Here is a 21,371-nt window from a genome sequence, read left to right as displayed (position 1 = left end):
GCCTGTGTAGCAACAAAGACCCAGCATAGCCAAAAATAAATAAAATTATAAAAATAATAAAAACAAATGGCTATTAAGTGTTAACCACTATTATGAAAAAAAAAAAAAAAATACATCAAAGGAAAACTGCGTAACATCTCAATACGTGCCAAAAAAGGCATTTGAGAAATGTCCCATATCAATTCCTGCTTAAAACAAACAAAACCTTGGGAATTCCCTGGTGGTCCAGTGGTTAGGACTCCATGCTTTCACTGCTGCACCTGGGTTCAATTCCTCAGGGAGGTGAGATCCCACAAGTCACACGATGTGGCTAAACAAACAAATAACAAAACCATAACCGAATAGCTAAATTACATACAGATGATGTGACTGAAAAATGTACTACTGTTACAGACAAGAGAATTCAGGATGATAGCAGTTTACAAAGGTTAATATACAAAACTCAGTAGCCTTTCTTTACATGCATTAAAAAAATACAACTTATCAGAAAATAGAAATTGCAGTTACAATGGCAATCAAAAAAATATTCAGAACAATATTTAAAAGACATATAAGGGCCTTTATGAATATTATGCAGGGAAAATTATACTGAGCTTTTGAATAGCAAAACCCAATGTTATAAAAATGTCAGTGTTCAATTACTGTATCAATTCAATGTGATTCTAACTAAAATACAGGACTTTTTTTAGGGACGAGCTTGTCCAAAAATGATATGAAACTCAAATGAGGAATTAAATAAGGAGCCTGGAAAGCCCTGAAAAAGAAATGTAATACGATGAGGTTACATCTGTCACATGATAAAACACATTCTGAAATTAAAATTTGTAAAGCAATTTGGTACCCAAAGATGAAACAGACAACCCAGTGAACCAGAGTAGAGAACCAGAAACTGATTCCAGAACATATGAGAATTCAATTTCTGTTTAAGGTGACATTTATATTAAAAGAAAAAGGTAGTAGGAAAATTTATCAATTAGGGGAAAAAAAGAAAATGGAAACCCTAAACAATTCCTTAAAGTAGATTCCAAAAAGATAAAGGATGTATAAATTTAAAATAAGATCATAAAACTCTAGAGAAAAAAATGGGTGAATTTACCTGTAATATTATGGCAAGGGAATGTAATACACAAACACCAGGATGCCTAAAGTAAATGTTTAAGAAATGCGACTACATAAAAATGTAAAACTTCTGTATGATAAAATATACTGTCAACCCAGTTAAAAAGCAAACCAGGATTAAGTGCCACATGTGTGACAGACAGAAGGGCTTCTTTCCCTAATCCTCAAAGACATAAAGCAACAATACAAGTAAAGAATATAAAACCGTGATTTAGAGGGAAACACAAATGGCTTATAAGAACCTCAATTTCACTCATAATTAGAGCAATGCAATTAAAACAGTAAGATCTCTTCTTGGTTTCTCTCATCAGATTGGCAGAGATCAATAAGTTTGATAACACTCAGTGCCAGGGAGGGTGTTGGGAAACAGGCATGCTCAGATACTATTGGTTGAGAGTAAAATCGGTGCAACTTTGGGGAGGGCGATTTGGCAGCATCTGTTAAAACCCTTTGACCCAGAACTCAACTGCTCAGATTTTCAATCCACAGATCTAAACTAAAAAGTCTTCCTGTTTAAATAAACAAGAATGTTGGAGAAATGTGCTTGAAGACAGTCCCCTTTACTTGGGTTTCACTTTCTACAACCTTAGCTCAGTGGGTCTCAATCTTTGATGTGCATCAGAATCAGTGGAGGGCTAGTTAGAACATAGGTTGCTGGGTTCCCGCTGCCCGAGTTGCTGATGCAGTGGGTCTGGGGAGGACCCAGGAATCTGCATTCTTAACAAGTTCTCACGTGATGCTGGTGGCTGCTGGCCTGGGAGTCACACCTTTAGCCTGTTACTCCTGAAGGTAATATTATCTACCTCTGTGCTTTCATTCTGCCTGGTTCTTAACTTCCCATAAATAAATGGCATCATAGTTATTCTTCTTTGTGCTTGGTTTCTTTTACTTGACATACTGTTTTTAAGATTCATCCCTATCATTATATGAGGCCATTGTTTGATTCACTGCTGTGTACTATTTCATTGTATGAGAAATTGTAATTGTTTTTACTCACCTACTGGACATTTGTGTTGTTTCTAATTTCAAGCTGTTATGGATAAAGCTGCTGTAACACTCTTGTGTCTTTCAGTGGACAGAAGTGCTTTTTTCTCTTGGGAATATATGGAGCAGTAGAATTACAAGATCATATAATTTAGTCTTAGTAGGTATTGCCAAATTATTTTCCAAACTGATTGTATCAATTCACTGTCACACCAATGAAGTATGGCAAATCTGGTGAAATCTCAATCTTCCCACATTTGATACTTTTAAAAAAAATTGTGGTTTTTTTTTTTGAGCGACTAACACTTTCATAATATTATTAAGACTTATCAAAGCTGTTGATAGCTTATGGTGAATGATGTTGGATCCGTGGTCTCCAAAGAAGATTTAGCTTCAGGATCAGGGACAAGGCTTGATCACGCAGAGCTTTTGTGTGGCAGAAGTTTTATTACAGTGAAAAAGGACACAGAAAGCTTCTAACATAGACATCAGAAGGGGGACAGGGAGTGCCCCCAAACATTATCCTTTTAATCTTCATCTTTCTGATGGAAATGAATCAATTTTTTATTTTAAAAAATATTATTTAAGATGAGGTTTTTTATTTACCTAAAATTGGGTGGTCTGTGGATGCTGAATGTTTGAGAAACTTGTGGGACTCCCCTAAGTATTCAGAAATTCCCTGAGGATGTGTGGGTATGTTTCTGCCTATGCATATGCCATAGTCACAAATGGATGCTGCTCCAGACCCCACCCTCCTTGCCTTGGAACAGACCTTTCATTTCCCTACCAACAGGAAGAACTTACTTGTGATCCCAGAGGAAGATGTTTCTCATCATCAGCAAACATCTGGGGAACATCTGGTGAGCCCATCCCAGGACAGGGAGATGCTTTTCTAGAGAAAACACATCACTTATTTGATTCTTTTTATTCTATATTTTCCCTTATTTTTTCCTTCTCTTCCTGCCTCCCAAATCCTATCGACCATTGGGCTCCCTGCTCTAAGCCCTGACTCCAGCCCTTGCCAACTCCCTGCCCTGGTCTCTGTTCTGTCTGGTTTCCCTCATAAACAGCCCAGCAGATGCAAACTGAGACAGCCAGAGACCCTCATTAACTTTAGGGCTCAACCCTGCCCAGTTCCCTGATCAGCAGGCAGCATCTTCTAGAAACTAACTCAAGGAATGTTGAAGGTAATGGCGTTCTCAGGTCTAATGCCCCCACTTTACAAACTGGAAGACTTGGGAGAGAGAGAGAGACAGACACACACAGGAAAGGAGAACTCCTGGAAGAAACGATTCCTTGGGACCAGCAAGGTCTACAACCTAGCAGACATAGGAGACAGTGCAGCTAAATATTTGAGGGGGGTGGGAGTGGGTGGGTGGCCACCTGCCTAGTAGCCCTAAGGGCTGAGTCACCTCCAGCAAAGGACACTCAGCTCTGTAGCTTTTCAACTCCTTCCAGGGCTGTCTCAGCCACACCGAGAGCTTCAACTTAGCGGGTGTCTTCCTTCCCCACTTCCAGCCTTGACCTCTCCTTGAGCCCCAGCTCTTGATAGACATTTACCCCATAGACAATTTATTCAATACTTTTTTTGTTCTTAAGGAGCACAAGCAGAAAGGATAGTCAGGTATGGTCCCTGCCCTCCCAATGCTCACAGACAACTCACATGGAAATGCATAAAGAAGCCATATATCTAAGTGGGTGCAAACCAGGCTGGAGATTAGCATCTTTGGAAGTTTAAATCAGGATGAGCAGGACACACCCCAAGAACTGACTGCTGGCAATCAGGGCTGGAGTGCGGTTATCAAGGGCGTGGGCTGGGAGTGCAGAGGTAAGGGCAGAACAAACTTAAGAAGGTATAGAACAGAACACTGCATGTGTAAATTAAAACTACTGTGCGGTTGTACCGATGTTACAAATAAAAAGACAGACTGACACACGTCAAAGACCTGAAAATGGAGGCTCAGGGAAGGGAGTGGGGGATGGGAGTTCGAAGAGAAAGAGGTGAGGCTGCAAAGGTAGGGCAAAGGCCTGCTTATTCCAGCTTTGTAGGCCCCGCGGAGTTAAGACTTCATCCAGAAGGCGCTGGGAAGTCACTGGAGGGTGGGCTCCAGCCATCCAGACATTTCCCCTGCAAGCCCCCCAGGTAGGCACATTCAAGGCATCCAGGAAGAACAGGGACTGCAGCCTCCCCCAAACTCCATTCTTTCTTGGCAAGGTAAAGGGTGGGCAGACCCCTCCTGACCCCCTTTACATTCACATCTGTGGCTACAGGGGTCCTACCATCATCTCAACCTCAGATGCCATGCAGTCAGCACAGGTCACCCCCACCCCCACCTGCAGTTAGGTAGAAAGGAATCCTGAGGGCTGGGCTAGTCCCAGACAACATTCATCTAGGACAGTCAGAGAAGAACCCAGAATGCAGCGGGAGCCGGACTGGGAGGGGGAGGGTCAGGCTCCCACAGAAGGCTCCCTGGAGGAGGCAGTGCGAGCTGAGAGACCTTAAAGGAGATGGGATTGTGGTAAGCAGCAAGAGGGCCGGAAGGCGTTCCAGGCGAGAACAACACCTGCAGCAAAGGTGCGAGGGGAGAGACGCTCAGGGCACGCGTGGTGGGTAGGGTCTGACCACAGCGGGTGGCCTTCTGGCCCAGAACTTGCTGCTCGGGCATGCACACACTTTCCCCGGTGCAGTAACACTGCGAGAGTTGGCCCCAAGTCAGGAAAGGCCTTGGCGGGAGCAGAGCAGGCAGTGAGCCATTTTAAGTGGCCAGGGTCTGGCTCAGAAGAAACTAGAGTTGTTTTTTTTTTTTTTTCAAGAAAGGGATCTGGTAGCGGTGGGGATAGTGTAGGCTGGTTCCAGAAACCCCTAGCTCAGGGCTTCTGCAGTCTCTGGCTCCTGAGCAGAGGTGAAGGTCAGGACCAAGGATGACCTGCTCACCCACCTCACCCACCTCTGGTTCTTCTCCAGATTATACTTTTCAGGCGGATCTGCGGGGAGCGGGGGTAGGGGGAGGTGGTAGGAAGGAGGGTGAGGAAGGAACTTTTGACGGGATTACAGTCAACTACCTCGGGCGACGTTGGGGTCAGGGCGTGTAAGGGCCCTGGGCTCTGCCACCGCCCGGTGGCCTGACAGACGCTGCGCGCCGTTCTGACCCTCAGTCTACCGATCTGTAAACGGGGGCCGTAGGGAAAGGTATGGACCTTCCCGATCCTGCTCCGCCGGCGGGGAGCGTCGGCGACTCTCGGAACCTTCGCGGGAGAGGGCCGGGAGGAGGGCAGCGGAGGGGGCTGGGGGCCGAGAGCGTCCGCGGCGCCGGCTCAGGGTCAGAGTCCGCAGGGAGGCCGGCGACCGCTGCGCCGGCTCTGGCTGGAGCGGGGAGGGGCGGGGCCTCTGAGGCGGGGCGGGGAGGGGCGGGGCGGGGCGGCGGGCGGGAGGCCCGGCGTGCGTCAGCGCCGTGAGTCCCGGAGTTTTCCACTGACGAGGAGGGCGGAGCGGCGGGCGGGGCCGGGCTCAGCCAGTCTCCCGCCGCCGCCGCCGCTGCCGGACGCGCAGAGCGAGGGGCAGCTGGGCCGAGTGCTGCCCTCCGAGGGAGCTAGCGAGAGAGCGAGCGAGCGCGGGGTCGCGGCGCAGGGGGCGTTCCCGACCGGGACGTGGGTCGCGGCGTTGCCCTTGCCCAGCGTCCGGACCTCAGGTCAGTACCGGGGGCTCCGGGCCGGTGGGACGGGACTTTGGGGAGGGGGCGTCCCGCATGGAGGGCACTGCCCCCCAGCCCCTGACGTTTCTCCCTCGCCACTTTGAGAAGGCACCGGCGCGGGGACAGCCCGGTCCCGGACGGCGCGCCGCGGCCGGAGTCCGGAGCCCGGGAGACGACAGTCGCAGGTTTTCTGCTGCCCTCCCCCCGCCCCGTCGCCGGGACCCCAGGAGGTCCCGGCTCCCCGACCGCCGGGCGGGTGGCGGCCGAGCCGGGGTTGCGCGCGGGTGGCGGGGTGGCGGCGGGCGCGCGTCCGCGGGTGAGTTCCCTTTTGACCCAGTTGCCTGAGAACTTTTCAGAAGTTCCTCGCGTGGCCGGAGCAGGTGACATTTGTCGCCTTCCTCCTCGGGCTCCCCCCGGGGGCGGGTGCCAGGGCTGCGGCGAGTGCCCGGCGCCCGTCAGGGAGGGAGTTGGAGGGATGATCGAGGAATGAGGCTCTGTGAGTCACGGACCCCGGCAGGGGGGGTGGGGGAGGAGGAGGGATTGTGTCGTACGCTCACCTGTTCGTCAGTCACCGTCACACGCAGAGGCCACCGCTGTGAGTCACGGGCGCAGCTAGCCGCGGGCACCCTCGGGCACACGTAGGCTTCTCCCACGCAAGTCTCCCTCCCCAGCACCTGCTTCCTCCCGGTCCTCAGTTTCCCCTTCCCGGGGGCCCTTCCAATGGCAGGACACTGTTGAGATGCCCACACCACGGCAGCCGTCACACAGTTAGTCACTCCGGCTCCCCAGCGCGTCACACACACAGCCCACACTCCTGACACAGAGGGTCCTTCTCTGGCTCCCCTGCCCACCCGACACCTCCACTCAGATGTCTCACAGCCCTCTCGAGCAGAACTCATCCCTTATCCTCAACATCACTGCCTTTTTTGGTCCCCACCTCCAGAAGTCACCAGGTTCCCTTCCCCTTTCTCCTAAGCCTTTGGCTTGTCATCTCTCACCCACCTCTGGCAGCTCCGTCCAACCCGTCACACCCCCTCCTGTCCCACCCCCTCCTGTCCCGTGCTGAGCCATCTTTTTAAAATGCAAATCTGCTATTGTCACTCCCTACTTCAACCCTTCAGTGGCTTCCTGTGCCCTTAGGCTAAAGTCTGCCCTGTCAGCCCTAGCTCCCAGAATCCCCTCCCAGGCAGCCCCTTCCCCTCCATCTCTCTGCCTCTTGCTCCTCAAGTCCCTCAGGGTTCCTGTGCCCCCCTCTCTCTGGAACTTTTACTCCATCCTACCCTTTCCTCCAAGAGACTTGTCTTCACTGCCAGCTATACCCCTTCCCGGCCTCCATTCCAGCACTCAACAGGGTTCATAACTCATTTTTCTATTCCCTAGTAAACTCAAAGCTTCCAGGGGGGCAGTATTGTCTGTGTCTTGCTCCCTGTATTCCCAGTGCGTGACACAGTGCTTGGCATGTCATAGGCACTCAATAAATATTTGTTGAAAGAATGAATGGATGAATGGCAGTGAAGGGGGCCTTGCTTAGGTGGAGGAAGCAGTCTCTGTCAGGTGCAATTCCCCTTCTGCAGGAGCAGTTGCCTCGTGTAGCCAGCAAACATTTGGCGCCGCCTCCCCAGTGCCAGGCCCTGGAGGCCAAGGCTGAGGAACTGTCCCCTCCCCCTGGGGGATAGGTTGGGAGGGGTGGGGATGTACCAGGCCTTCTGCTTGCCCTCTCTGGGCTGCCGTGGCTGTTCTTCTAGCCAATACCCATGGGGGTGTGAGGTGCTCAAAGGTGTCCTCCCCTTCTCCCAGGAAGTACTTCCTGGGGGCCTGGGGTCATGTGACCCCAGGTATTGGGGAGAGCTGGCCAAGGCCTGGGGCTCTGAGGTTAAAAGACACATTCTTCAGATTCCTGACAGGGTAGAGGCAGCTGAAGGTGCCCCTTTTCCAATACCAGCTCTGACTTGGGACTGGAGCATTGGGACTGCTGAGGTTGAAGAGGAGTTGGTGTGACTTTTCAGAGGCCTGGGGATTCCCGCCCCTTAAACAGCCTTTGTTTGCTTGGTATCCAGGGTGAGGTGGCCTTCCCTCAGTTCACACAGTGTGGCCTGAGTGTGTAGATAATTGTGGCGAGGAGGGAGGGAGGCACCACCCCCCACCCCGGTCCTGGACTGTCAGCTCCTGTGAGTGGTGACGGCAGGGAGGGCCTGATTCTCAGGGCCCAGGCAGATCCCGGAAGAAGCCTGGTTCTCTTTGATTCAGGGTCTGTCTCCGGGGCTCCTTGGGGGTGTGGTATTTCTGTCTGGGCCAGCTCCTGGGAATTGCTTTTCCTTCCTCCAGGACCCTCGGAGGGGGCTGTGCTCACCCTGGGAACAGTGCCACGGTTGGTAGGGATCTTGATTCCTGGGTAGCTGTGGAGGGCCCCTCCCCCACCCTCTGACTCACTGTCTGACACTTTTCTTGGACTCTTCCACTATCTTTCATTCCTTTTCTGACTTGGCCTCTCCTTGTCTCTGGCTGAGTCTTTTGGTCTCATCTGCCTCTGCCTCTCTCAGCCTTTGGATTCTCAGGTGGGGCGCCCAAGCACAAGATCCAGGGGCTCCTCCTCGCCACCACCCCCGCCACCCCGGGTCAGGGAGGACGTGAGTCCCCATTTCTAGGTCTGCAGATTTCCCTAGGTGCTCCTCCCTAGGAGGTGCATCATGGCTATGGCTCCCCTGTGTCCCCGTCTGCGTCCCTGGAGTTTACAACCCTCTCCCCTTAAGCTCCCATTCTATAGACATCCCTGAGACAGAGCCAGGGTGTCTGGCTTGAACGGGCTTTCCTAACGCTCTTTCTACTTGTTTACTATTGGGGAACCTCCTGAGATGCCTGTGTTGGCACTTGCTGGCAGCAGGAGCTTCCTTTTCCTGCCCTCGGAGCTACCCCCTCCTGGGTGCTATTCTTGCTCAAACCCTCAGGCGCAGGCTGGGGGATGGGCATGTCCGCCCTCATCCCTGCCCAACTAACTGTGACCCAAGCAGGAGGAGGGCACACCGACCAGTGGCCCCCAGAAACCCCATGTGCCTCAATTGTCCCTCTGTGTACTGCAGCGCCAGCCTGCCTACCTCCGATGGTCCTCAGGAGCCTTCTCTGCGCCAGACTATTCCAGGCACAGGCACAGTGCCGACTAGCAGAGAGGCCTTCAGCCCTGCACGAGGGAAATGAGCAGTGAGGTGGTCACGGGAAGGAGCCATAAGGGCTGTGATGGGGGAATCCCATGGTTCACGGAGGCCCAGAGAGGCATGTAGTGGGGAGGAGGAAGGGTGTCAGGGAGGCCCTCTGGGAGATGACTTCTTAAGGGGAGTGAGGCTGGGTTCCAACTTGTGCAAAGGCCAGGAGTGAGAAGGTCATGCCTGTTGGGGCAACTGCAAGTTCAGCTGGAGTATAAAGTGAGGGGGGTGGGAAGAGTCTTGCATGAGTCTGGGGGCTAGGCATACTTCAGCCTCTTGGAATTGCGGACTTGATCCTAAGGGGGCGCCCCTTAGGGAATGATTCTCTGCATGGAGATGGTGGGCAGACACTTGGTTTAATAAGATCATTCTAGCTCCAGGGTAAAGAGTGGCTGCAAGGAGAGGGCAGGAGACGGGGACAGTATCAGTGGGACAGAGACATAAGGGTAACAGGCTTTCAGAATTGAAGGTGACGTGTGTAAAATGCACACAGTAGATGAATCTTATGTGTGCAGTGAGATGTTTTAGACACCCATGGAACCGCCACGCAGACAACACAGAACACTTCCAGACACTACTACCCCCTCCCAGCCCTGGGAAAATTCCCTTGTGACTGTCTCCAGTACATGCCCTTTTCCACCCCCTGGGTAATCACGATTCTTTCTTGTATCATCACCGATTGGGTTTGCCTTTTCTTCAACTTCATTCACATGTAATCTTGTGTCTGGCTTCTGTCACTCACCATGCTATCAGTGAGAACCATCTGTGTCGTGTGTATCCAGGAGCTCGTGTTTTTTTTTCCCCCTCGGTGTAGAATGACACATTCAGCAAGCATTTTCCGCTGTTCTAAGAACCTGACATGGATTGATTCACGTAAACGTCCCAACCTTATTCGGTTGTAAGACAAATTGAAAACCCAGAGAAGTTAAGGAACTTGCCTAACATCACCCAGCCAACTGATAGCCACTCCAGGGTTCAAATGTGAGCAGTATGGTTCTGGAGCCGAGGTTCTCTTCACACTCTGCTGGGCAGCCTCTGTGATACCTGCCATGTCGGTGCCTGGCCTTGTGTGAATCGAATGAGCTAATGTGTACTTACAGGACTGGGTGACTGGATGTGGATGGAGGGTGACAGGAAGGAGTTGAGGATGACTGCAGGTTTCTGGCTTGAGTAACTGGGTGGGTGGCAGTGCTGTTACTAAGATAGGGAACACAGGAAGAGGAACAGATGGCATGGGGAGGTGGGGAACAGAGACAAGGGGTTCGATATGGGGCCTGCAGAATTTTATGTTTCTAAGGGGTGGCCAGGCAGAGACCAAGTGAGCATTTGGTTTGAGGGAGTCTTTGGCTTAGGTGTGGACTAGGAAGACATTCAGCACCCTTTAGGCAGCATCTGGAGTTGGGGAAGAGATGGGATCTCACAGTGGGATTGTGGTAAGGACAAGATCCTTGGGTGTGATTTGTCATGTGTGTTTCTGTGTCTGGGTGCCTCTGGGCTCTGCACGTGCACTAGCGTGTGTGTGTGTGTGTGTGTGTGTGTGTGTGCGCGCGCGCGCGCACATGCGCGCATCTACCTCTGGGCCATGAGTTCCCCCATCTCCTGGGAGAGTCTTCAGGTCAGCTGAGAGCTGGGTTGTTTTTGTTTGTGGTTTGACCCTGGGAGAGGTGGGGGGTGCCAGGCCTGAGAAACTATCTGCTGAGAAGCCCCCGGAAACACCTGTGCGTCCTCTTCCCCTGGGCTCAGCATTGTTGGAGGGTTGGCAAGTCGCGGAGCTTCTCTTGTTGCTCTGGTGCCTGTGAGGAGAGGCTGTCCCTGGGATGAATTTTACCCAGTAAGTTGGTTTGACAGCACACTGCCTAAGTCTGGGATCCAGGGACTTCGTGGGAGGCTAGGCCAAGGGGTGTTTCGAAAGGACACCTGAGCAGGGGAGATGGCCAGCCTTCTGGTTGGCTTTTCCTGTTCGCTGTCGTTTCCTGTGCTGCAGTGGGGGAGGGGCTCCCAGCACTGGGGCCTCTGCGCCGCCGTTTCCCCTTCCTCCTGGTGGCCTCCTGGGGCCCAGCCCTGAGTGCTCGCTGGGTATCTGGGCTCAGCCCTAAGGACCGAGTCCTTTGGGGATTCTCGAACAGTGGAAGAGGCTGTTAGGAGGAGGAACCCCAAGTCCCCTTCCCTCACGTGAGGCCAGCCAGGCTGTGAGAATCTCTGGTTGCTCTACTCAGGAGGGCTGAGACCCTTAAAGGGGAGACACAGCCAGCGGTGTGTCCTGGGGTGCTCCAGGTCACCCGACTGCAGACAGGAGGAGCATGGAACCATAGCGTGGCCGGTCAGTTGCACTCCAAGAGGGTTTTTGTTTTTTAAGGGGAGAGCATACTTTCCTTTGAAAGTTAATTCAAACAGGGTTAGAAATTGGAGTGGAAGGCAAGATGAAGGTGAATTTTGAAGATCAAACAGGAGATATTAAAGAGCCACGAAGCCCAGGTGGCTCTGGTCCCACAGTCAGGCCTGGAGGTAGGGGACTTCTTCTGTGGGCGGGGGTTTCTAAGGGAAAGTCTGAGCAGCTCCATCATGGGAAAGTTGTGTGTTGGAAATCAGGGGTGGTGTCCAAGCCAGCCTGTTCCCTGGAGTGCCCTGGTCGGCCTGGCCCTGAGTGAGGGCCTGTCACCAGTGTGTGCAGGGCAGCGTGTCTATGGGTGTGCTGGGAGGGAGGAGGGGGAAGCAGCCACTGTACGAGGGCCGTGCAGGCTGTCGGCATGCACCCGGCCTCACACACACAAAGGCACACAGATGCAGCCGTGTGAATCACCCAGCCAGTGAGTCAGCCCCCGGGATTCCTGCGGGGGAATGAGCGAGGCCAGGCTGAGGTCTGTCGACCCATCTGTTGGTCTGGTGTGTGTGTGTGTGTGTGTAGGTGGGTTACAGTAGATAGTGAAGGGGAAAACTTCGGTGGTGCAAGTCTGCAAGTGCCAGGGTGAGGGTTTGAACCTCAGGGCTCCATCCAGTGCAAGGCAGCCTCCTGGAGTCCTGGGCATCCTTGGGGGGGTGGGGTGGTGGGAGAGGCAATGACTGGGCCTGGGTGCCCACCTCCTGCCCTCAGGCCTGCACCTAGACCTCTTCCGTTCTCATTCCAGGCCGGCTGTGCCCGGGCCCCAGAGCACCCTCGCCACCATGACCGGGCTGCTGAAGCGGAAGTTTGACCAGCTGGATGAGGACTCGTCCTCGCTCTGCTCGTCCTCCTCCTTGTCCTCCTCGGGCCACCGCTCCCCCTCCTGCTCCCCCAGCTCCCCGGTCTCCCCGGCCTGGGACTCGGATGATGAGAGCCCTTGGGATCAGCTGCCCTTGCCTGACCGTGACTTCTGTGGCCCCCGAAGTTTCACTCGTGAGTCTCTCTGCCCTGGGAACCCCATCGCACCCCTCTCTCCTTCCTCAAGATGAAATTGGGGGCGGCCCTGATGAAGTCATCCCGGCCTCTGGAGGTTGTGTGCCCCCCGGCTTCAGCTTCCCTGCCTGCTCCCCAGATCATCTACTTCCTGTCCTACAGAGGTCACTCAGGAATGCCGGCTCCAGCGGCATTCACCTTTGACCTTGGGACTCTCCAGCTTGGAGTCATCACGTTCAGGGCAGGGCTCCTTGGTGGCCCCAGGGCCTTCCCGCCCAGCTCTGCCCCTCAGTTCCAGTTTCGTTTCTCCCAACTGGCTCCCTGTCCTCTACCAGCTGCCCTGCCCAAGTCCCACACCCTATGCTTCTGTGCTGCGGGGCCTGTCAGGCCGGTCCCTCACCTGGCAAAATGCTGTTTGGCTTTGCTTGAATGCAGTGAGAAGGTTTTTTCCCCCAGTTAGTTTTTTAAGTTTACATTATTCTGATTTCAAACTGACAAAGAGGCCCTAGAGTGTTTCTCCACCTTATTTTTCATTATTGCACCCCCTCAACACCAAGGAGCACATGGAGACGTTTTTTCTCTGATGATCCCCATCATGATGTCTTAATACCACAGATATGTCTATTTATGGACTATATGCAGAGCTGTACATTACACATGAAAAAGTATAATTTTTAGCAGATACAATCTAATAGTACATTAACTAACTAAAGTACTGTGGGTTTACTGTAGAAATACAAGGATGGTTTAATACTGTAAAATCTAATCATATAAATTTACCAAATGTCTGTGTCAGAGGAGGAAAAATACGAGAGCTGCTGTTTGATAACATGTAATATTCCTTCTGGCAAAAGGAGAAGAGGATAGCAGAGGATGAGAAGGTTAGATAGCATCACTGAGTCAGTGGACATGAATTTGAGCAAACTCCAGGAGAAGGACAGGGAAGCTTGGCGTATTGCAGTCCATGGAGTCGCAAAGAGCTGGACACGGCTTAGTGACCGAACAACAACTACAACAACAATATTCCTTCTAGAAAAAACCCTTAGTATGATAAGAATAAGTAAATTCTGCCCTAAATGATAAAAAAATACATGTTTCAACCCAAAACCTGGTATTAGGATTGACGAGGAAACAATGGAAACAGCCCCAGGAACCAACTGGGGCACTGTCTGTCACCACTGTTTGTTAACATCATTCAGGAAGTGCTAGCCAATTCAGTTAGCAAAGAAAATGAGAATTAAATACACTAGATTAGAACAGGCAAAAGGCCATGATTTGCAGGTGGTCGACTACATGATAAAGTCAAGAACAGGTATATAGAAAACCTATTAGGAGGTAATTCCCTCAGATAGCTAGGTACAAAATTAATATATTAAGTCTAAATATACAGCATCGCCAAGGTTTGATGGTAACTTCTTGTGGTTCAAACTAATAAAATCAGTAGTATATAAATATATGTATCGAATATGCCAATACATAGCTTCCTAACTGACATACTTAATAACTTATAAAGGGTAGTAGACCTTTCTGAGCTTGTTGCAAAATGCAGAAGTCATAAGGGAAAAGTTCAATATACTTTTGATTTCATAAACCATAGAAATTATTTTGTAAAACCCCACAAGCAAAAATAACTAAAATATTTGTACAGATAGGTTAGACTGGTTCAGTTCAGTTCAGTTCAGTTCAGTCACTCAGTCGTGTCCAACTCTTTGCGACCCCATGAATTGCAGCATGCCAGGCCTCCCTGTCCATCACCAACTCCTGGAGTCACTCAGACTCACGTCTGAGTCAGTGATGCCATCCAGCCATCTCATCCTCTGTCGTCCCCTTCTCCTCTTGCCCCCAATCCCTCCCCACATCAGAGTCTTTTCCAATGAGTCAGCTCTTCGCATGAGGTGGCCAAAGTACCGGAGTTTCAGCTTCAGCATCATTCCTTCCAAAGAAATCCCAGGGCTGATCTCCTTCAGAATGGACTGGTTGGATCTCCTTGCAGTCCAAGGGCCTCTCAAGAGTCTTCTCCAACACCACAGTTCAAAAGCATCAGTTCTTCGGTGCTCAGCCTTCTTCACAGTCCAACTCTCACATCCATACATGACCACAGGAAAAACCATAGCCTTGACTAGACGGACGTTTGTTGGCAAAGTAATGTCTCTGCTTTTGAATATGCTATCTAGTTTGGTCATAACTTTCCTTCCAAGGAGTAAGTGTCTTTTAATTTCATGGCTGCAGTCACCATCTGCAGTGATTTTGGAGCCCCAAAAAATAAAGTCTGACAGTGTTTCCCCATCTATTTCCCATGAAGTGATGGGACCGGATGCCATGATCTTCGTTTTCTGAATGTTGAGCTTTAAGCCAACTTTTTCACTCTCCACTTTCACTTTCATCAAGAGGCTTTTTAGTTCCTCTTCACTTGCTGCCATAAGGGTGGTGTCATCTGCATATCTGAGGTTATTGATATTTCTCCCGGCAATCTTGATTCCAGCTTGTGCTTCTTCCAGTCCAGCGTTTCTCATGATGTACTATGCATATAAGTTAAATAAGCAGGGTGACAATATACAAACTTGACGTCCTCCTTTTCCTATTTGGAACTAGTCTGTTGTTCCATGTCCAGTTCTAACTGTTGCTTCCTGACCTGCATACAGATTTCTCAAGAGGCAGGTCTGGTGATCTGGTATTCCCATCTCTTTCAGAATTTTCCACAGTTTATTGTGATCCACACAGTCAAAGGCTTTGGCATAGTCAATGAAGCAGAAATAGATGTTTTTCTGGAACTCTCTTGCTTTTTCCATGATCCAGCGGATGTTGGCAATTTGATCTCTGGTTCCTCTGCCTTTTCTAAAACCAGCTTGAACATCGGGAAGTTCACAGTGATTAATGTCTAATATATATACAAAGCTCCTACAAATCAATACTTTAAGAACTATAGAGGGACTTCCGTGGTGGTCCAGTGGTAAAAACTCTGAGCTTCCACTGCAGGGGCACACGTTCAATCCCTGGTCTGGGACTAAGATCCTGCATGCCTTGCAGCACAGCAACCCCCACACCCCCCAAAAAAGAACTTTAGAAAACAACGAAGGGGACCTGTAAATGGCTTCTAAAGACGGGAAAGACGTTTAATCTTAACACACGCTCTCATTTGGACTACTAAGTAACAACGAGCCAGCGTCGACACAGGCTGATGTTGGGCTCTCACCAGCACCAGTGTCAGCCAGGCTGGCTCCGAAACTCAGATCCGTTTCTCTTCTGGGTGGGGTGGGAGGGTTGTGAGCAGAGATGGTTCAGCATCACTTCCCGGGGGTTAGGCCCTGCTTCATGGAGAACTAACGTCTGCCCCTTCCCTGTCTGTCTTCTAGCCCTGTCCATTCTGAAGCAGGCTCCCCGGAAGCGCCGAGGCCGAGTGGCTTTTGATGGCATCACCGTCTTCTACTTCCCGCGATGCCAGGGCTTCACCAGCGTGCCCAGCCGTGGCGGCTGCACCCTGGGTATGGCCTCCCGCCACAGTGCCTGCCGCCGCTTCTCCCTGGCTGAGTTTACCGAGGAGCAAGCCCGGGCACGGCAAGAGAAGCTGCGCCTACGCTTGAAGGAGGAGAAGCTGGAGGCGCTGAGATGGAAGGTGGGGAGACCCTCTCCATGGCCTTCGCCCTCGGGCTGCTCTAAAGTCCTAGCCTTGGGGGGGATAAGGGTCATGGTGGTTGCCATATTGCTTCTTCTGTATTTGGGAGGCCCATGGGGCTGACTGATTTGATGAGAGTCTGTTGCAGATTTCCTGTAGGCAGATGGGTATAAAAGGGCTCCTATTGCAGGGCCAGTGGGCATGGTACCTCAATCTGCCTGACCTTACTGGGGAGGGGGAGTAGATGGGACATAGGGGCGTCAGTGTATCTGTCTGTCTCGGGGAAGGGGTTTGTCCATGAAGTGGGGAATGACAAATAGGAAACGTCTTTCTGAATGCCCTGAGGGCGTGTCCTTGGCTGTCCCATTCACTACGGCATCCACAATGCCCAGCCCAGAATAAACACTCGGGGGCATTTATTAAGTGACCGAAGCTCTGGGGTCATGTCAGCCTCTGACATCCCTCCTCATTCCCTGGACACAGCTTTCGGAGACTGGGGTGCCCAAGACGGAGGCCGGCCTGCCCCTCACCGTGGATGCCATCGATGACGCCTCTGTGGAAGAGGACTTGGCACTGGCCGTGGCAGGCGGCCGGTTGGAGGAAATGACCTTCCTCCAGCCCTTCCCGGCCCGGAAGCGACGGGCTCTGCTGCGGGCCTCTGGTGTGCGGAGGATCGACCGCGAGGAGAAGCGAGAGCTGCAGGCCCTGCGCCAGTCCCGGGAGGACTGCGGCTGTCGCTGCAACAGAGTCTGTGATCCCGAGACCTGCAGCTGCAGCCTGGCGGGCATCAAGTGCCAGGTACTGGGGCTCGGCGGGGCTGGGAAGGCAAGCCTGGGTCAGGGACTTCTCCGGGCTCCACCGGATCTTCACTGGCACCTCTGTTTGCTTTACAGATGGATCATACAGCGTTCCCCTGTGGTTGCTGCAGGGAGGGCTGTGAGAATCCGAAGGGCCGTGTGGAATTTAATCAGGCTCGAGTTCAGACCCATTTCATTCACACGCTCACCCGCCTGCAGCTGGAGCAGGGGGCCGAGAGCCTCGGGGAGCTGGAGGCCCCAGCCCAGGATGGCACTCCCAGCCCCAGCGAGCAGGTCTTGTCCTCTGCGTTCCCCCTAGCCAAGCCCCCTGTGAGCAGCGAACTGGGAGACAACAGCTGCAGCAGCGACATGACCGATTCGTCCACAGCCTCAGGCACCAGCGAGGCCCTGGATGGCCCTGCCCGCCTGGCCCTGCCTGGCCCTGGCTTCCAGCCTGGCGTGGATGATGATGGCCTGGCTCGTATCCTGAGCTTCAGTGACTCTGAACTAGGTGGACACGAGGAAGAGGAGGAGGATGGGGGTGTGGGCGGCCTGGACAATCTCAACTGCTTCCACCCAGCTGACATCTTTGGTACTGGTGACCTCACTGGCCTGGCCAGCTGGACCCACAGCTATTCCAGTTCCAGCCTCACGTCAGGCATCCTGGATGAAAATGCCAACCTGGATGCCAGCTGCTTCCTCAATAGCGGCCTTGAAGGCTTGGGTGAGGGCAGCCTCCCTGGCCCCTTGGTGCCAGCCAGCACGGATGCCGGCCAGAGCAGCTCAGTGGACCTCAGCTTGTCCTCCTGCGACTCCTTCGAGCTGCTCCAGGCCCTGCCAGACTATAGTCTGGGACCCCACTACACCTCCCGGAAGGTGTCTGATAGCCTGGACCACCTCGAGGTGCCCCACTTCACCTTGCCTGCCTTCTCTCCCCCTGCGGATACCAGCACTTGCTTCCTGGAGTCCATCATGGGCTTGACTGAGCCCGCTGCCGAGGCCCTGGCTCCCTTTGTGGATGGCCAGTTGTTTGAGGACACCACCCCGGCGTCGCTGGTGGAACCTGTGCCTGTGTGAGGGTTAGGGTGCCTTTTCCTGGCCCCAAGAACCCTGTTGCTGCTTTGTTGTAATTTGGGGGGCTCCCCAAGGTCTATATGTAATGGTCCCCCGTTGGCTGGCTCCCATGTGGGCACTCCTACTAATTTTCATGCAACACTCTGGATTGATTTATTTATTTTTGTAACTTTCTATGCTGAAATGGGGAGAGGGGGGCGCTTCCCCTTTCAGTTGCCCGGCCCCCCTATGCCCACACCTTCTCTTCCACATCCATGGCACATGCCAGGAGTGAGAAGAAATGTGGCTTCCCTGGAGCTTTGCAGACTCCTTGTCCATCTTGTATGATGTTCCTAAGCCCGAAGACAGCCACATGAGGCTGAAATCAGCCACCTCTTATGGTTTCTTCTGCCACCCTGAGCCCTAGACTCATGGGTGACTGGATCCTCTGGACTGTGAAGACTATAATTTATTTCCCATAATTTATTTGGAGACTAGGTGGCTGGCGAGCAATGCTGGTGTCGGGGGTGGGGCACAGGACCCTCTCCACCACCCGCAAAGTCCCTTTTCCTGATAGTCCTGCAACCCTGCCCTTGCTGGGGCTTTGGTGTAGACCAGGCATGGGTTTGCACCCTCTGTCTAACGTGCAGCAGCCCTGCTCTGGATGGCTGAGCAAGTAGGGGCAGGGGCTGGGCTGGGCTGGGCCGGGTTGACCAACCGTGACCAAAACCCTCTTCTGCTCCACACATCCCCTCTCCTTCCTGTCCTCTGCCCATCTCTCCCTCTACCCCCGCAAAGGCCGCAGCTTTTATTCCAAGGCCGTAAATGTAGGAGGGGGAAGCAGGAGGCCCAGAGAGGGTTAAGGGGCTGCCTCAGGGCCCACAGTAGGCCCTGGACCACTCAGGGCTTTCCGGGCACTGCACCCCAGCCTGGTCCACCTGCCCGCACCCTAAGGCCAGTTGGCCAGGGGCGAGAGGGGCTCCTTATGGCTTTCCTGCCCTTTGTTTGCTGATGTTGGATTTTGTATCATAATTTCTGTATTGTCTCTGAGTATTAGAACTATAATTTATTCATTTTTCCTCTGTGTCTGTGCCAAGAAGCCCAGGCTCTGGGCCTGCCCTCCTGCCCAGCAGGCCTTGCCAGCCTGCGAGCTTGTGGGAACACCTTGTACCTGAGCTTATAGGTACCAATAAAGAGGCTCTATTTTTAACAGCGTGGTCTGCATTTGTGGAGCTTGGAGCACAGGTACACAGGAGGTGGTGAGGTGGGAGAGGGAAGGGGAGACAGGCCCTGCAGGGCAGTATGGACATGGAGGCTGCATCAGGGATAGACATGGGGGACACAGGCCCTCTTTCCAGGCCAGCCAGTCAACTCAGAGACGGAAAGTCAGCTAGAAGAGGCTGGCCAGGCAGATGAAGCCGTCTGAGGGGTCACCTGGGTGGTGGTGGGGAGCAGCAGCAGAGCAGTCTTTTGGGACCGGGCTGTCTGCTTGGGACAGACACTCACCCACACCAGGCTGCACCCAGGCCCTGAGGGTGAAGTCATCCCCTCGAGTTGAGGGCGGGCAGTGGGATGTGGCCGGCGCAGGCCCTGTGTGGGACTGAGTGGCAGAGGTCTCCAGGGCTTGAGCACCGGAAGCTGCAAAACGTTCATCTGCACCAGCCAGACCTGTCTGACCTGCCCCTGGAAGCCCGGGCCAGAGGCCAGACGAGCAGGCTGCTCCCTGCCCCAAGGAGCCCCAGTCTGGGGGCTGGAGGAGCAAGGCTGACCTCAGCTCTGGGAATGATGATGATGTACACAAGTGCTGGACAGAGGAGCCTGGCGTGCTGCAGTCCATGGGGCCACAGAGAGGTGGACACGACTTAGCGACTGAACAACAACATATAAGCGCTAGGAGGGGGCACCAAAGAGGCCTGACTTGGTTTCCTTTTTCTTGCTCTCATCCTCTGCCTCTGGCCTGTGTTGGGCTCCCCCTATTTCCTCTCTATGGTTTACAGGTTAAGAGTATGGGCCCTGAATGCCAGGGTTTGAAACCCTGCTGTTATACTAACTAGTGAGGTGACTTATGCAAATTACTTCCTGTCTGTGTGCCTGGATGTCTCCCAAACTGTCTAAATAATAACGTTACTCACCTCACAAGCTTGTTCAGTTCATACATAAACCGGCACTCACGGGAGCGCCTGAACTTGCAGGCCTCTGGTGCATATCTGTGACTTCCCATTCTGTTTTCAAGTGTCTGCCTCTCTTTCTGTAGGTTTTATTCTCTTCTTCTGCCAGTTCTGTGACCCTCTAGGTATGTATCTCTTGCCTCAGGACGTGTGGACATGGTCACGCAGTCCTATCATCAGTGGAGTGGCCATTAGAGAACTCATGGTTTGGAGTCTGGCCTGCAGTGGGGCCGCCTGTCCCCAGAACCAGCTTAGGCAGGGACAGCCAGGTCTGAGGCATCTCAGGGTGGAGTACCCTAGTTCACTAAGTTGCCTTGTGTAGCCTGGAAGCCCGACACGCTTGTGATTGCTCCAGTGTGCATGATCCAAAGGCATGATCCTTGGGCCAGCCTGGGGGTCTGGGTGGCAGCTCCCCACAGCTCCAATACTCTGGTTCGAAGCCCGTGTAGGTTCCTATCCCATGGCCACAGCCCATGGTTGGACTAAGCCACCCATTCCCCAGCTGGGGCCACAGGGGTACCTCTCAACATAATCCACCCCTAGAAACTAGCTTGTAAAACAGATCATAATAAAGGCAGCTGGCTTCCCATAGGAATGATGGTGGTAACCTGGGGAAGATGTTCCAGATCATTGACTCATACCAAAAGGCCACGCACGTGATCATCAGTCTGTTATAAAAACAAGGCTCGAAGTCATGAGGGATGCCTTAGGCTGTTCTAGAAGGGACCCTAACCTGTTCACTGTTCCCAAACCTTAGTCACTGGACAACTTGAAAACTCTGCCCTATCTGAGTTCTACTCATACTAAGTATATTTTGTTGTTTAGTCACTCAGTCAGGTCCAACTCTTTGCAACCCTATGGACTGTATCCTATCAGACTTCACTGTCCCTGGGATTTCCCAGGCAAGAATACTGCAGTGGGTTGCCATTTCCTCCTCCAGGGGATCTTCCCGACCCAGGGATTGAACCTGTGTCTCCTGCATTGGCAGGCGGATTCTTTACCACTGAGACACCAGGGAAGCCTATGAATTATTTTACTTTTTATCGATTATATCAATATGCTTAAAAGTGAGAAGTATTCTATGTAACAGCACTCACAAATTCATGAGTTTGTGTGCTATTTTTCTCTATTATATAAGGATGATATTTAAACACATAGTTATGAAATTTTCAGATGTTTGCTGTATATCGTTGGCAGGGATTTGTACTGTAATTTGAGAACAGAGAGATCTAGTCTAATTTCCTGCCACAGATGGGGACACATACCCAGAGGGAAAGGTCACACAGGGAGATTCTAGGCCTCCTGACTCCCAGTTCAGAGCTCCTTCCCCTGCGGTGAGCCTGGCCCATTACCGCCATCCTGAAAAACAGGAAGA

General features: G+C 52.4%; 2 protein-coding genes and 1 long non-coding RNA gene across 5 annotated transcripts in view; 1 reads left to right on the top strand and 2 right to left on the bottom strand.

The window, feature by feature from the left end:
* LOC112581153 lies at window positions 1-5,470 on the bottom strand. Its single transcript, XR_003105609.3, has 3 exons — window positions 5,167-5,470; window positions 2,908-2,995; window positions 1-310 (listed from the first exon to the last, which is right to left on the bottom strand). It is a non-coding gene; the product is annotated as an uncharacterized LOC112581153 (long non-coding RNA).
* A 144-nt stretch (window positions 5,471-5,614) lies between these two features.
* Window positions 5,615-19,038, top strand: CSRNP1 (cysteine and serine rich nuclear protein 1). The gene is made up of 5 exons (XM_006067335.3): window positions 5,615-5,792; window positions 12,118-12,365; window positions 15,719-15,978; window positions 16,462-16,776; window positions 16,872-19,038. Exons 2-5 carry the CDS (start codon window positions 12,155-12,157, stop codon window positions 17,850-17,852), a joined length of 1,767 nt encoding a protein of 588 aa, XP_006067397.2. The 5' UTR covers window positions 5,615-5,792; window positions 12,118-12,154; the 3' UTR covers window positions 17,853-19,038.
* The window catches only part of TTC21A (tetratricopeptide repeat domain 21A), a 41,426-nt gene continuing 35,214 nt past the window's right edge, over window positions 15,160-21,371 (bottom strand). For 2 of the 3 annotated variants that reach the window (XM_025272317.2, XR_003105608.2), the window contains exon 30: window positions 17,903-21,355. The gene's annotated coding sequence lies outside the window, so the exon portion shown is untranslated. Of the gene's footprint in view, window positions 15,211-17,902; window positions 21,356-21,371 lie in introns of those variants that run through there. The other variant, XR_003105607.2, reaches the window with a different exon arrangement.

This window comes from Bubalus bubalis, chromosome 21, assembly GCF_019923935.1.
Source record: "Bubalus bubalis isolate 160015118507 breed Murrah chromosome 21, NDDB_SH_1, whole genome shotgun sequence".
In the NCBI taxonomy this organism is placed as follows: domain Eukaryota; kingdom Metazoa; phylum Chordata; class Mammalia; order Artiodactyla; family Bovidae; genus Bubalus; species Bubalus bubalis.
The sequence above is the reverse complement of the archived record's forward strand: the minus strand, read 5'-3'. Positions and strand labels throughout refer to the sequence as shown.